At 40.0% G+C, this 14,042-nt stretch overlaps 1 protein-coding gene across 1 annotated transcript; it reads right to left on the reverse strand.

The window, feature by feature from the left end:
* Window positions 1-4,819: 4,819 nt before the first annotated feature.
* Window positions 4,820-12,142, reverse strand: LOC127776620 (protein decapping 5-like). Its single transcript, XM_052303098.1, has 8 exons — window positions 11,909-12,142; window positions 9,431-9,531; window positions 8,982-9,050; window positions 7,624-8,871; window positions 7,408-7,485; window positions 5,647-5,829; window positions 5,460-5,570; window positions 4,820-5,375 (listed from the first exon to the last, which is right to left on the reverse strand). Exons 1-8 carry the CDS (start codon window positions 12,045-12,047, stop codon window positions 5,223-5,225), a joined length of 2,082 nt encoding a protein of 693 aa, XP_052159058.1. The 5' UTR covers window positions 12,048-12,142; the 3' UTR covers window positions 4,820-5,222.
* Window positions 12,143-14,042: the final 1,900 nt, after the last annotated feature.

Consider the following 14,042-nt stretch of genomic DNA (forward strand, 5'->3'; position numbering starts at 1 on the left):
GCCCATACCGGACACGACTATTATCTCTAACAAACTCTAAGATACCATAAGTCTTTGCGGCAGACTTTTGCCCATATTTATCTATAAGGAATTTACATAAGATATCCTAATTAATAGATATAATTGCCTTCCTAGGACTCTATCCGTGCGTGGCAATCATCTTGAAGTACATTAACTTGAACCCGATGTCGTGTACAAGTCATATTGTCGGAATCGGCTGTATCGTTTTTACTTAGCCCGACTCAGACCTAGCCGATCCTAACCGTAGCCGATCTGGACTCCGGCCGATTCCTGCTCTGCTTCCGAACTCGATCTCCGCTTCCGACTTCGCTTTGATCCAATCTTCTTTCCTGACACCGATGTTACCAAATTTGGTTGTTAACACCAGGGTATATGCAAGATCGAGGTAAAAAAGACAGAGACAATGATTTTTATATAGGTTCGGGCCCCTTATCTGTAAGGTAATAGCCCTACTTCTGTTGACCGAAGCCGGTGTTGCTCTTATTTATCAGAACCATACAAGTACAATATTTAGGATAACCTATCTAGTCATCGTCGACTTGGTGGCATGGAACACCAAACGTAGTCAACGATGGGGTAGTCTTTTTCCTCAAATATGAACTCGGCGAGATTAGAGATAGCGCTAGATCTCTCTTGGCAGCCTCTGTGGCTCTAGATTGGGTACGTCTAGTCTTATCTCTAATGTTGATGTCTGACAACGTGTATTGGTGTATATTATGACTGAGCATGTCCCCTCTCCTCCTAGGGGTCTATTATTTATACCCATAAATATCCCCTTGTCCAAGTAAAACTAGGAAACAAATATGGATATGATCCAAGTGGCCTTGTAGGTGGGCCCCACCGAGCTTAACACAAGATCACGGGGTATGTCTTATCCATAACCTTTAACACTTGATGCCCTCATTCTCCGTTTCAGATAGATGAAGATTAAAAATAAGGAAGGACGTGTAAAATGAGAATAATTGAGTTTAATTATTATAAACTTGGAAAATAGATTTATTTGATATTTTAAGCAACTTTTATATAGTAAAGTTTTCACATGAAACGCACCGTTTAGCAGTTTGAAAAACGTGATAATGAAAATACAAGTAAAATTTGCATCTTAATCAGAAAAGAACGGGCCTTGAGATAAGAAAGTATTCCATCTACCCTAAATTATAAGCCATAACCACTAGTAATGGGAAGATCAAGAAATAATTATAATCGTCTCTTCATTTTAATCACTCCAATAAATACAATCCATACATCCAATGGGAATAGAGATGTTGAGGATGGAGGATTTGAGAAAACAAATTAAAAGGAGAGGGATGTGCTAATTTATTGCATGCATGCATCTATCCCTTATATTATGAGACATGGAAAAAATATGATTGATATTTTAGGATGGAGGGAGTTGTAGAAAAAAATTGAACTTTGAAAATACTTACATGCATGGTTTAGAGGGAGTATTTATCTAACTTAATGCCAATTCAAAAAACTTTGAAGTAAAATATTTGGCTGGTAACTGTGGGTTACTGGCTTAATTTCGGGGGTATCATTATGTTTCTTTAGAAAAAAAAAAGGGTATTCAGAACCCTGAGTATGATGAACCATTGCAAGAAATATCTGGTGTTATAGAGATATAGGAGTTTAGTGTAATGCAATTGCGTATGGAACAATATACACTCTCAAAGAATAACTTACCAGCTCAACAACTGTGGTAGGACACTCCGACATATTCCTTTAGTTGTGCTCAAATATTACTCTGTCTTATGGTAAGAAATTTCTTACCATAATCATTCTCCCACCACCGATCCACCCTTAATTAGTGAGGAGCAGGGGCGGATCCAACGTGGGTGCAGGGGAACAAAGTCCCCCCCTAAACCCACAAAACCCATGGATACCCCTCAAAGCACCCTCTCGATTTTTTGCACCATGAATGATAAATTAAACGTCCCTATATGGCTGGAGGTTGAAGAAACTATGTAATTGAGCCCTTTAATTTTTTATTCCTGGATCCGCCCCTGGTGAGGAGTATTGCCGTAGCTTTAATCTATGTTAAATAACCTATAGATATATTTATATTTTTTTTTAACAGAGTAGTATATTTGATAAGTATATAACTGTAGCATATTTGCTTTAATTTACACAGTATAGTTTTGTCAACTCAACCTATATATATCTTGCATAGTTCATGAATCTCTATAATTACTACAATCCTATTACTATAATTAAAGTAGGATATGGCATGAATTTTAACTGGATAGCACATGTTGCGGCCACATACAAGTTTTACCATATGCTTATTATCACCACGAACTATTCTTATTACCATATGCGCTTGATTGTTCATTTTTTAATAAAACATTTCCTGAAGAGAGTATAAACATATGACCAAAAATTCTCCTAATACCATTTTGATTTGACGATCCAAGATACTTTGTGTGTTATGTATATATATTGTGTGCGGTCATAAGTTCTATATTGTCAATACCTCGTATTCAATAACAAGGATAGAATAGTATAGAACCAAGAGAAATTAACTGAGACATAAGTTCTGTTATACCACGGTAAAATTTTCACCGAGAATTTTGGATGTGCTATTTTTCAAAGGAATAATTGTTCCAAATGGGATATTTCTGATGTCCAAGAGTGAATAATGTTACAGAAATGTTTTCTCCATTAAGGTTAGAGTAAACCGAGCTAGCGTCCTTTCAGATCAGTTTTTAAATGTGGCTGTTGTGATTTTCTCTTATCACAACAGATATGTACAACAGTATAAGAAGGCATGAAGCAACACACTGCACACTTGATGAAGAAGTATCTGGACATAATAATCTGTTATTCTTCCCTTAATTAAGATGTTGACTTTGCAAAGTCAGCACCTTAATTCAGTTAATAAAATATAGGTTTATTTTTGGCTTGTGGATGAATGGTTGATCATTGATGCAACTGCATATTCTATATCCAGATTCATGCAAGTCAAATGCACAAAAGTGAAGTAGAGAATATGCCTGACGTGATGTAATCATAATATTCAGATGATGCCTTTCAAGCATTCGAATATTGGAGATCCAAAAGGATATACCGAGAAGGGTTAGTAGAGTTTTTATAATATACATTTGAAGTTCAATCAGTTTTATTCATATGAAGTTTCTTAAGATTTGTTCAACTTTTCCCCTATATTATAGGGATACAAGTCGGCAAATTAAGGGCCTGTTTAGTTCGTGAAAAGAAAATTTTTGGGTGTCACATCGGACGTTTGACCGGATTTCGGAAGGGGTTTTCGGACACGAATAAAAAAAAACTAATTTCATAACTCGCCTGGAAACCGCGAGACGAATATTTTGAGCCTAATTAATCCGTCATTAGCACATGTGGATTACTGTAGCACTTATGGCTAATCATGGACTAATTAGACTTAAAAGATTCGTCTCGCGATTTCCTCCCTAACTGTGCAATTAGTTTTTTTAAAAAAATCTATATTTAATTCTCCATGCATGTGTCCAAAGATTCGATGTGATGTTTTTGGGAAAAACTTTTTAGGAACTAAACAGGTCATAAGACAAGCTACCAAGAAATTACTTAGGCATAGGATAAATCGAGTAGAAGCCCATCCCTTGTTGCCATTCACTAGCTTGTATTTGTATAGGGCCAAATAGGGGTGAGAGTACCATGTTACAACAATATTTCTTCATTATCAAAATGTAAGATACATTTGAAGTGGTCGGCCACAGATTAAGATAACTATTATAAAATTCAAGAGAATGGTATAGGAAATGGTGATGTTAATCCTAGCGGATAGGTGAGAAAGAATGATTGGTAAAACATCAGTACTTTCTTATGAAAAATACCTCATACACTTGCTATTTTGAAGAAAAAAAGTAGTACTTCCTCCGTTTCACAATGTAAGTCATTCTAGCATTTCTCATATTCATATTGATGCTAATGATTCATTAGTATCAATATGAATATGGGAAATGCTAGAATGACTTACATTATGAAACGGAGAGAGTACTTTGTTTGCATGGCATAGTTGATACTCCGCGCTTTACTGTGGGATATGTGAATAAATGCATGCTATATATATTATAGAAATAGTAAATGTATATGTTTAAATAATGTGAAAATGATGTGGAGATAATAATAATTTGACTTTACTTGCATATATTGTAATAATACAACACAACTGTAAGTGATATGTAATATTTGTATGATATTTAAAATATTCTAGATAATACTAATTGCTAGTAAATGATAATGTATCATACTTACTCCCTCTGTAAAAAAGAACCCAATTCTGAGTTTCAATCTAGACATAGAATTGGGTTGTTTTTTTTTGACGAAGAGAGTGCATATGATTTAAAATACTCTAGATAATAATTAGATAATAATTATTAGTGAGTGATGATGTGACACACTTATACGAATTTAAAAGTTAGTAGGCATCAACGATTTCTAATATTTGGATTCACCACTTATCCATACCCTTTTTACCTATTACATATTCACAACTACCCCCTCTGTTAAAAAAAATAAAAATCCTACCTACAAGGTTCATAGCTAAGAATTCTTTTTTTTTTTTTTTTACGAAGTAGTATGTTATGCCATAGCAACCTAGAGCTCCATCTACACACTTGCTTGTCGCTACCACTGATATATATCGCTCACAGTATCTTTCGGATCATTCAGCTTCAATCACCAACGCTGCCTCATCCGAGCAATAGGATGTTAAGCTGTACAATGCACTAGTTCAAATCCAAGCGGCCGTAGACATAAATCAAATCGATAATAACACAGTAAACGGAATGCTCCAAAATGTAGCTACTAAGCACTGAGCTCAATAAAAACATTGACAATTTGATAGAACTAACATATATGCTCCCACAGTACCAAAATTAACACTGGATATAATCATTCGCTGAATCACAAAATAGTTTTTAGTTTATATCCCATCAGCATCCTCAGGGAGAGCAACGAGCATCAACATTGACAGGGATTCAGGAAAGCAGGTAAAAGCTCTACAGAAAACTCGTTGTGAGAATTTCTTAATTTATCAAATTGATTGCTTTGTTGTTGAGGCCCGTTCGTTGCCAACAAGCCGGGACCTGAGATACCTGCGAGATTACACTACAAATATAGCCATAAAAGCTCTTCCTTCTTCATCACCATTCAACCACCATTCATCTGCTCATCGGAATGGAAAAGCATAGCCCTCCTTACTAAGATTGGTGGTTTGGGTAGGAGTAGCCGCGCCCCCTTCCCATATATCCATACCCCCTCCCATAGTAACCACGTCCACGGGGTCCACCACGGGGACCCCTCCCTCCTCCACGCATGCCCATGGGCCGATGCCTTGCAGAATCACCAAAAGTCTACAACCAAAACTTGCTATAATAAGCACTTCATGTTGTCATAAGGTGAAAACGAGAAAGACACAATGTGTAACTGTTGATTACCTCTGTGTCTATTTTTCTCTGCTCCGAGAATTTGATTCTTCCATTCCCCCCTCCATTATCAATGGTATTGCATGACAGTGAATCAAAGAAGTCATCTTTGACATATACAGGCTGCACAAAGATGAGATAGAAAAATGCCAGTCAGCGAACATATTGACAAATTGCAAGAATGCAACAGCGCTACTACCTTAACTTCTGGCTTCCCAGGAGAAATATCATCTTCTAGAACATCATCTTCATACTCATTAGGATCATCGTTCAACTGTCCTTTGCTTTTACCGAGATGGCCCCATACTTCATCTTTGTTAAACTTCTCATTCATTGCCATGAAATCGAAGTCCTCTGTAAACTTGGTTATAGGACGTGATTGCTGGAGAGGGGAAACTAATAAGTATACAAATTTTACAATTTCAATAACATAGCATATGATTCATGCAGAACAGATTTCAGCATCCTATAATACATCAAAACTCATATGCTAGCAGAGGGATGTGCCTTTGACAGTCTAGTTAGCATGATTTGGACAAATATATATATTGAAATTGCTCATAGTTAACAGGAACATGGAGCATTTAGGTCGATGAATGGGGTTACAGGAAGCAACTAAAACTGTGTGTCAAAACAGGGAACAGTTACTTCAAGAACAAGTGTCAAATGTGGAACGTGGTCTCATCGAATAGTTTGATGACCCAGTTACGAAGGGCATGTTTTGTTCTTTTTCTAGCCTGGGCAAGCAAATCTAGCTAGGAGAGGAGAGTCAAATTAGCCCTCCCTCAAAAGCATTGAAATCCTTCCCAACTTCAGAAATCAGAGCAAACAAAGGAGCCAAACGGCTAGGCTGGATATCCCTCCATTTGGAATAAAGATATTCTTAGGTCAAAAGACAGACAAAGGAGGTACTAATGCCTTTCTACTTGCAATCTGCTTCACCCAATTACATATGATTTACCTTTCACTACTGGTAGTCCAAATTATTTGACAGTCAAACCATTTTCCCATCCCATGGTGGATAGCACAAAGCTAAACGGCAATTTTCAATGTGGCTGAGAGGGAGCATGATAACAGCAATGAGTGTGGAGGCAAGCAGCAAATTGAAAGATAAATTGTGTACTAACACATCCAGGAAAAGTGCTACCGTGGCTAGGAATAAATGAGGAGGACTAGAGTAATAGTATTAATACCAGCTATTTTGGCCATTTGGGAATTTAGTAACACTATCTTCTACAAGCATTTTGTAAACAAAATCAACAACCTATTAGGATCAAATGTAGCCACATGATCAACAACCTACAAAACAATGGAGTATCCTAATAACTTCCAACTGATTTTGACAATAGCCACAAGAGATTTCCTCATCCAATACCAAAAACCACATTCTCTCTTGTATACTCCATCAATGAGCCCAACTGTGATCTGATGACTGGACATCAATAGATGATTGTCCTACATCAGTATTGCACACCTAGCATCTTGGAATTTGAAAATAATAATGTTGAGAATACTGTCCTACATGACGAACATCAGAAAAGGGCATCCACAATACCGTACAGAATGATACCCAGAGAAGAGAGGTGAATAGAACCAGTACTAAACATTACTCCCTCCATTTGAAAATATAAGGCGTATTAGGTTTCTAAATAGTCTCCAACATTATACTTTGACATTAATTTCTTTCATAATATATTATCAATAACTACAAAATTAATATCGCATGAAAATATTTTCAGATAGTCAAAAATTTTAAATGCTGACTTTGTGGAAAACAAGGACACCTTATATTTTCAAACAGAGGGAGTACAATCAAATCCAGAAGAATGCTAACATGGGAGCAGTAGCCAAACATGGTAACAGTACCAAACAGGGAAAATAATCCAAGAATGTTTTAGCCATTAAGGATTTCTACATTTGAACAGTTGAAGGCGTATAAAACATGTTTTAGATACCATACCCCAATTCCTCTTCCTCGGCCTCTTCCTCTTCCTCGGCCTCTATTGTTGTATTGAATGTATGAGGAAGCTCCAACAGGCTGAAACCAAAGGATTGAAAACGGGACTAATTACAGAGTATACAAATCGCGCACATTAACTGAGTATGGAAATAATGGTACCAAAAATAATCTTCCCTTGTACTTGTGTAATAAAAATTAAATTTAGTATGCTATTACCTTCTGAAGAGTAGGCTTAGGTGCTGGCAACAGGGGTTCCTTGTTGGATGGAGCAACAGAGTGTTGTTTAGCCTTCCATTCAGGTTTCTTGGTGTGCCTATCTTCATTGTTTTGCTCCAGCTGTTGATGTGATGGAACAGGTGAGGAAGCAAATTGATCCTCTGAGGGTGAAACTACAGAGGAAGTAACCTGAGAGGATGCAGCCAAGGCAGCCTGAGAGGATGAGACCATAGAGGAGGCAGCCTTAGGGGATGGAATCATAGCTGAAGCTGTTTCCAAGGCATCAGCCGAAAGGACTGTAGATGAAATGGTTGGTAGAAGTTGGCCAGGAGTGACCAATGTAACTGGTTCTGCAACAGTGGCTGCACTTGCTGCAATATTAGCCAATGGTGGCTGAGAGGAAGGTAGATAGGTTGGCACAGGTATATTCATAGGCTTATTACTGCTGGCAGATGGTACAGTAGAGTCAAGAGGAAGTGAGACTGGCTTATTGTTCATCAGAGGAGAGATGCCTTGCGATTGGGACATAGTCGATTCAATTGTAGAGACTGGCGGATTAACAGATGGGGGAGTTAAACCCAGAGAGAATACACTAGCAGAAACAGATGACAGCATATTTGGAAGCTGGTTTGCAGATGATTCAGTTGCTGGAGTACTTGATAAGGCAGGGACCGGCATTGATGTGGATACACCTAGATTCTGGGTCAAGTTATTACCACTACCAGGTTGTGGTAAAGCAAACTCTGGCATTCTAGGAAAAGGTGGTAAAGGTGCATTAAGTCCAGGATACTGTATGGGCTGCTGCAAGGCCTGTGGAATTGTCAAGCCATGTGGTGGACGAAGAAAGGGCGATTGTTGCAAATGAGGAAACCCACTTGGTGGTGTATAAAATCCTGGCCAGTACATTGGTGGCATAGTAAGGCCAGCACCATTTGCAGATGATGGCATAGGTGATGAGTTCCATGACGGTAAACTGGCCCCAGGTTGATATTGGGGCAACGGTGGTGGCATCTGAATTCCTGACTGACCATTGTGTGAGCCAGGATCAGCTGTTGTTGTGCTAGCAGGAGCGCCATTTGCAGATGATGGCATAGGTGATGAGTTCCATGATGGTAAACTGGCCCCAGGTTGAAATTGGGGCAATGGTGGAGGCATCTGAATTCCTGACTGACCATTGTGTGAGGCAGGATCAGCTGCTGTGCTTGCAGGAGGCGGTAAGCTCGTAGAGGCAGGACGAGGATAATGTGACTACACAAAATAGTGAGCAAAGACTCATCATCTAAAATATCAAACCATTCTTCAAAAGAAATAGTTCCAGCATCCTTCCAAAAGATGCCTAACATTTTATGTATATTTACCTGGATAATCGCTGGATCGTTGTGTAAAGTAGTAGGCTGAGCTGGTGGAGAGGATTTGACTTGTAAATCCTGCAGTGGAGCAATCAAAGCTAAGACATAGGAAAGGGGATTGCCAGTGTAATACAACAAGATGAACAAACAGAGCAAGACAAAAATGTAAACAGTGACATTAAATCAGCAAGAAAGAAAAAGTTTGTATCAGGATTAAATAAAGGTTTCGGAGAACTTGACAAAAAAAAAATGTGATCACTGGACCCCAATGAGTCACATATTTTCCAAATACTATTATTCAATGGGATAATCCTAATCCACATCTTGTATGTGACCAAAATTAAGCAATAGAAAATAATGATCCAAAAGTACGATATTACAATCCTTGGATCAATAATTCAACAATAATCACAGATTTATTTAGTGTTTTAGTAATGTTTCTGATTTACCAGCATTACCTTTATATCACTTCCTCTAAATAGTATGTATTCATATATCTTGTCACTGGCTGGAATCTGTTGACCATCCTTCTTACGACCTTCAGTTCCAAATGAGCGAACTGCAAAACAGTACAGTGAAGCACTCAGTGAGAATAATATCATGCACACGAACATGAGAACAGCATCTCTTCTTAAGGTCACAGGAAAATATCAAACACCCATGGATACTCAAATCATAAGATTAGAGAGAAAAAAAATACATTTTTGTGGTAACAATTTTTTAACTTACTTCAAGTTAAGTTTCAAATCTCTAATACCGATTTCAGGGCTCTATCCCTGGCCGGAGATTACGCCACGTGGCGTCCTAGAAATTAAGCTTCCCCTCCCCAAAAATCTGCCACGTGTCTCCTTGCTCCCCGAAAGTTCGCTGCAATGGACCAACGAAGCTTGAATTTTTTTTTTGCAAAAGCGCTCGGACCCCTAATCCACCCATCCCTCCTCCCGATGGCCGATGCACGCCTCGCCGCCCACCGGATCCTCCGCCACCCGCGATGAAACGGATGGAGTATTTCATACTGGCTGGTCTATTATGCGGCAAAGCCACGTCTATTTTCTAGTGTTTTAACTAAAACATTTAGAACTTTGGGAATATAAGCCACGGATAAAGCTTCATTTCACTTTCCTAGAGAAATATATGGAGCATCTGCAACACTGCTCATAAATTATGTCTGCTATGATATCCTACTTGCACAAATGATCTTTCTATGGAAAATCCAAAACAAAGCAAAAATGATGTCAAACAGACATCAAGGCCCTTTTGACTAGCCTCTCCACATAACAAATGAAACAATGGCCATGTCCTCATCGTACAGAAGGATGTTAGTAGCTATCGGAATAGTAGAATACACAGTGTTGCATAGAGAGCTAGAATGATACAAGTATGCAGAAAGAGATGGGAACAAGGAGAAGCAGAAGGGGGGAGTAGACTATTCAGCTCATCCCCAGCTTACATTAACGTCAGGGTTGCAACCAGTAAAATATGACAAATAATGGCCCTACAAGGTTCCATATCAACATTTTGAACCAAAAATTCAGATCAAATCCAAAAATCACTATTATTCTAACAAGAATTTGGTGCTGTACTACATACACATAGGGACCAAATTACAATATATGTTAAATTCTAAATTTGTGGAAAGAAAAAATAGAAAATCAAATCTGCAAGCAAAAACCTCAGGTAAATTACATGAAATTGCCAATTCTTATTGGCAAACTGCACTGTTCAGATTAGCCATATATTGAAGTATTGCTTTTTTCAGATTTGAATGTGGTATGAAAGTTAAGCTTGGATTGAAATATTAACGGAATAAGAAAAGAAAATATTATCAAGGTGTAAAACTTCCTGTAAAAACCATATCCGATTGCATTCCACGCATTGAAAAGTTATCAGATAATATTAGCTCACACACCAATACCCAATGTTGAAAACAGGATCTTATCTAAAAACAGAAACCGTTGATTGTTTGACGAAGTAACATCTCCAAGTCAGTTAAGAAACAGAAAATATATGATTGGCTGTGTAATGGAACATGCAAAACCTTACAAAAATAACAAATGCCCACATCAGTCAGTGAGTTTTGCATGGAAAGGTTGTCTGCAGGATTGGGTCATTGAGTTATATGATACAGGTCAAGACACAGCATCACCAACACATCAATAGTAATAATAAGAATAGCTTGAAAGAGACAACTGTCAGAGGGAAACATTTCCTACCAATAGCTCACAATAGAAAGTTTGGCAAAGCACCTACCGCAATGGCACCTTCCCACATGCATCATTCTCGGGTTCAACTATATATTCCAAACAGGGAAAGATCCCTAGCCTCTTTCAGATGTACAACGACATTACCCAACTTAAGACCGCCAACGATTTGGCAAGAAGGCACTGAATGCTACACTACTTGAATTCGGATTGCTATGAATGGGTTATCACAAAAGGACTTCCCATCATTAATAACAAAACTAGGTTGTTAGGCCGTTAAGAAGAGTAATCCCCCACCAACCATACCTAGTCGCTGTAGACCACAGCCCACGCTGTTTACTCCACAGAAGAACACAAAATTAACTAAGTACAAGTGGAACTGTTCAGCATCCGGTCCCAGATCTTTACCCACGCTGTTAGATTCTAAATTCTAGCTCGCATCGCACAACAAAGATGACTAGTCCACAGTGTAATCGAGAACTAAGAGCATACAATCCTTGCAAAAAAAAAAATGAGAGCTAGACCCCCAACCATACGGTAATCCTGCATAGATGATTCGAGATTATATGCACCCATAGCAACAGGAAGCTAAGCAAACAGGAAAGAAAAACAGCGAATCCATAATTCCACGGCGACGCGGCACACACACACACCCTCTCCCACAGATCGCCGACGCGGCCCAACCAGGGGAGGCGGGAGGAGGAGGGGGAAGAGCTCGGGAGGGAGGAGCCTAACCGTTCCTGAGCCCGATGCTGGACTCCTCGGTGTTGATGGTGTAGAGGACGCCCTCGTACCGGATCTCGCTCTTCGACGTGAGGCTTATCACGCTCCCGATGTACGACTCCGGCGCCGCCGCCGCCGCCGCCGCCGCCATCGCCGCCGAGCTCGCCGCCCTAGGGTTTCGATCCCCCCTCTCTCCCTTCACTAGTGTGGGTTTCTTTTTTCTCTCCCAATTTCTCCTCCCTTTTTTAAAGCCCCGGCTAATCGCACCCCCAATTTCATGTGATGGAGTAGTGCGCGTGGAGGTCGCCCGCCTCTCTCTTACAGGTGGGACCCACCGAGGGTCACGCGTCCGGGCCCGTGTGGCAGCGAGCGCGCCGCTGCTTTGTGGTCCAGGTGTACCGTGTACGGCGGCGGGATGGGGTTTGATGGATAGAGATGATGAGCATGAAACGGCGGCGTGATGTGGTGGTGGCGAGAGGGGAGGACCGTGAGGGTGGAGTTACCACATATGTTTTCGTCTCATCAAGACGAAGGCCCTGTTTAGTTGCGGGGTAAAATATTTTCGCGTGTTAATACGAATACATATTTAAAATATTAAATATAGACTAATAACAAAATAAATTACAGATTCTATCAGTAAACCGCGAGACGGATTTATTAAGCCTAATTAATCCGTTATTAACACATGTTTACTATAGCACCACATTGTCAAATCATGGAACAATTAGGATTAAAAGATTCGTCTCACAATTTACACGCAATCTGTCTAATTAGTTTTTTTCCTATATTTAATACTCCATGCATGTGTCCAAACATTCGATGTGACAGGGTGAAAAGTTTTTGCGTGGGAACTAAACAGGGCCTAAGATACTCCCTCCGTCTCACGAGGAGTTTTAGAGTTAAACACAGTTATTAAGAAAGTAGGTAGAATTAAGTGGTGGAAGATTGTGATTGGTTGAGATGCGAAGGTAGGTGGGGAAATTGAATGGAGAAGAGTTGTGACTGTTGAGAAGGGAATGTTGGTGTTAAAGTTATTATATTTTGGGACAAATTCAAAAGGCTAAAGTTGTTATATTTTGGGAGGGATGGAGTATTAAAGAGTATATCGCATAAAATTAGAATTACATAATGCATATGATAACATAGTAAAAGAGATGGAAAAAGCCACCCCTCAATCTCTTCGAGAGTTAAAAGGAAGAAGAGATGTATCATACTATCAGGGGATGTGTAGGCTATGTGATCGTTTAGGGCCATCAAATTATATAAATACCCTAGTAGGATGGACCTAGAAATAGGTTAAGATCCAGACCACCCCACTAGAGTTTTAGCCCACCAAAAGTTTAACACATTACCTCGAGGAGCTACTTTATTTATTTAGTAGACTCGTTAGTTAGTCTCAAAATCAAGAGGAGATGTTGGTTGACTTTATTGGCTAATACCGGTTAGTTAGGCAAGTGAGGCCCTATGACCATCGACTCAAAACCCTAAAATCAATCATTCAATCGATTAGACGCTGAAAGAGATTTGTGCGGTTATCTCTTGTCATTTCTTTTTCAGATCAGGTCCATTGAACCAGTTCAGGCTGGGTTACTCGTATCTTCTCTCCTTTGTTACTCTGTCCTCTTGCCACAAGGCCAGAGACAACCACACGGGAAAAGGAGAGGTAGGAAGGCAGAGCAGAGGTAGCAAGAAACCAGCGGAGCAGCGAGGTCCGAGCGACGAGCAGTGGAGAGGTGGTCGTTCTCCCGGAACGACGGGAGGAGTGGCTGATCCAAGCGAAGCCGGTGGCTGATTGTTAGGGCGGAGAAGCGCTGAAGCAGTGATGATGGTGGAGGTAGGCGAAGCCGGTGAGGAGACGACCCTTGGTGCACACAGCGGCCTGCATACAACGAGGGCCGATGGAGAGGTCAAGGAGGCGATGTCAGGTGGCGAGGTGGAGCCGCCTGATGGCCCGTGGGTGGGTGAGGTAGTGATGCTAGTGACAGGGATCCTAGAGGTGTAGGTCGATATGGTCGGTGGTGGCGGATGGGAGGGAGCTCGATGTGGTGGTAGAGGCCGATGACTCAGGGAACTGTCACATCCAGATCGGCGGGCAACGAGGACCGACGAAGTTCAGACCAAGATCAATCCCTCTCGGCGACAAAAC

The sequence above is a fragment of the Oryza glaberrima genome, chromosome 6 (genome assembly GCF_000147395.1).
Source record: "Oryza glaberrima chromosome 6, OglaRS2, whole genome shotgun sequence".
NCBI classification, from domain to species: Eukaryota; Viridiplantae; Streptophyta; class Magnoliopsida; order Poales; family Poaceae; genus Oryza; species Oryza glaberrima.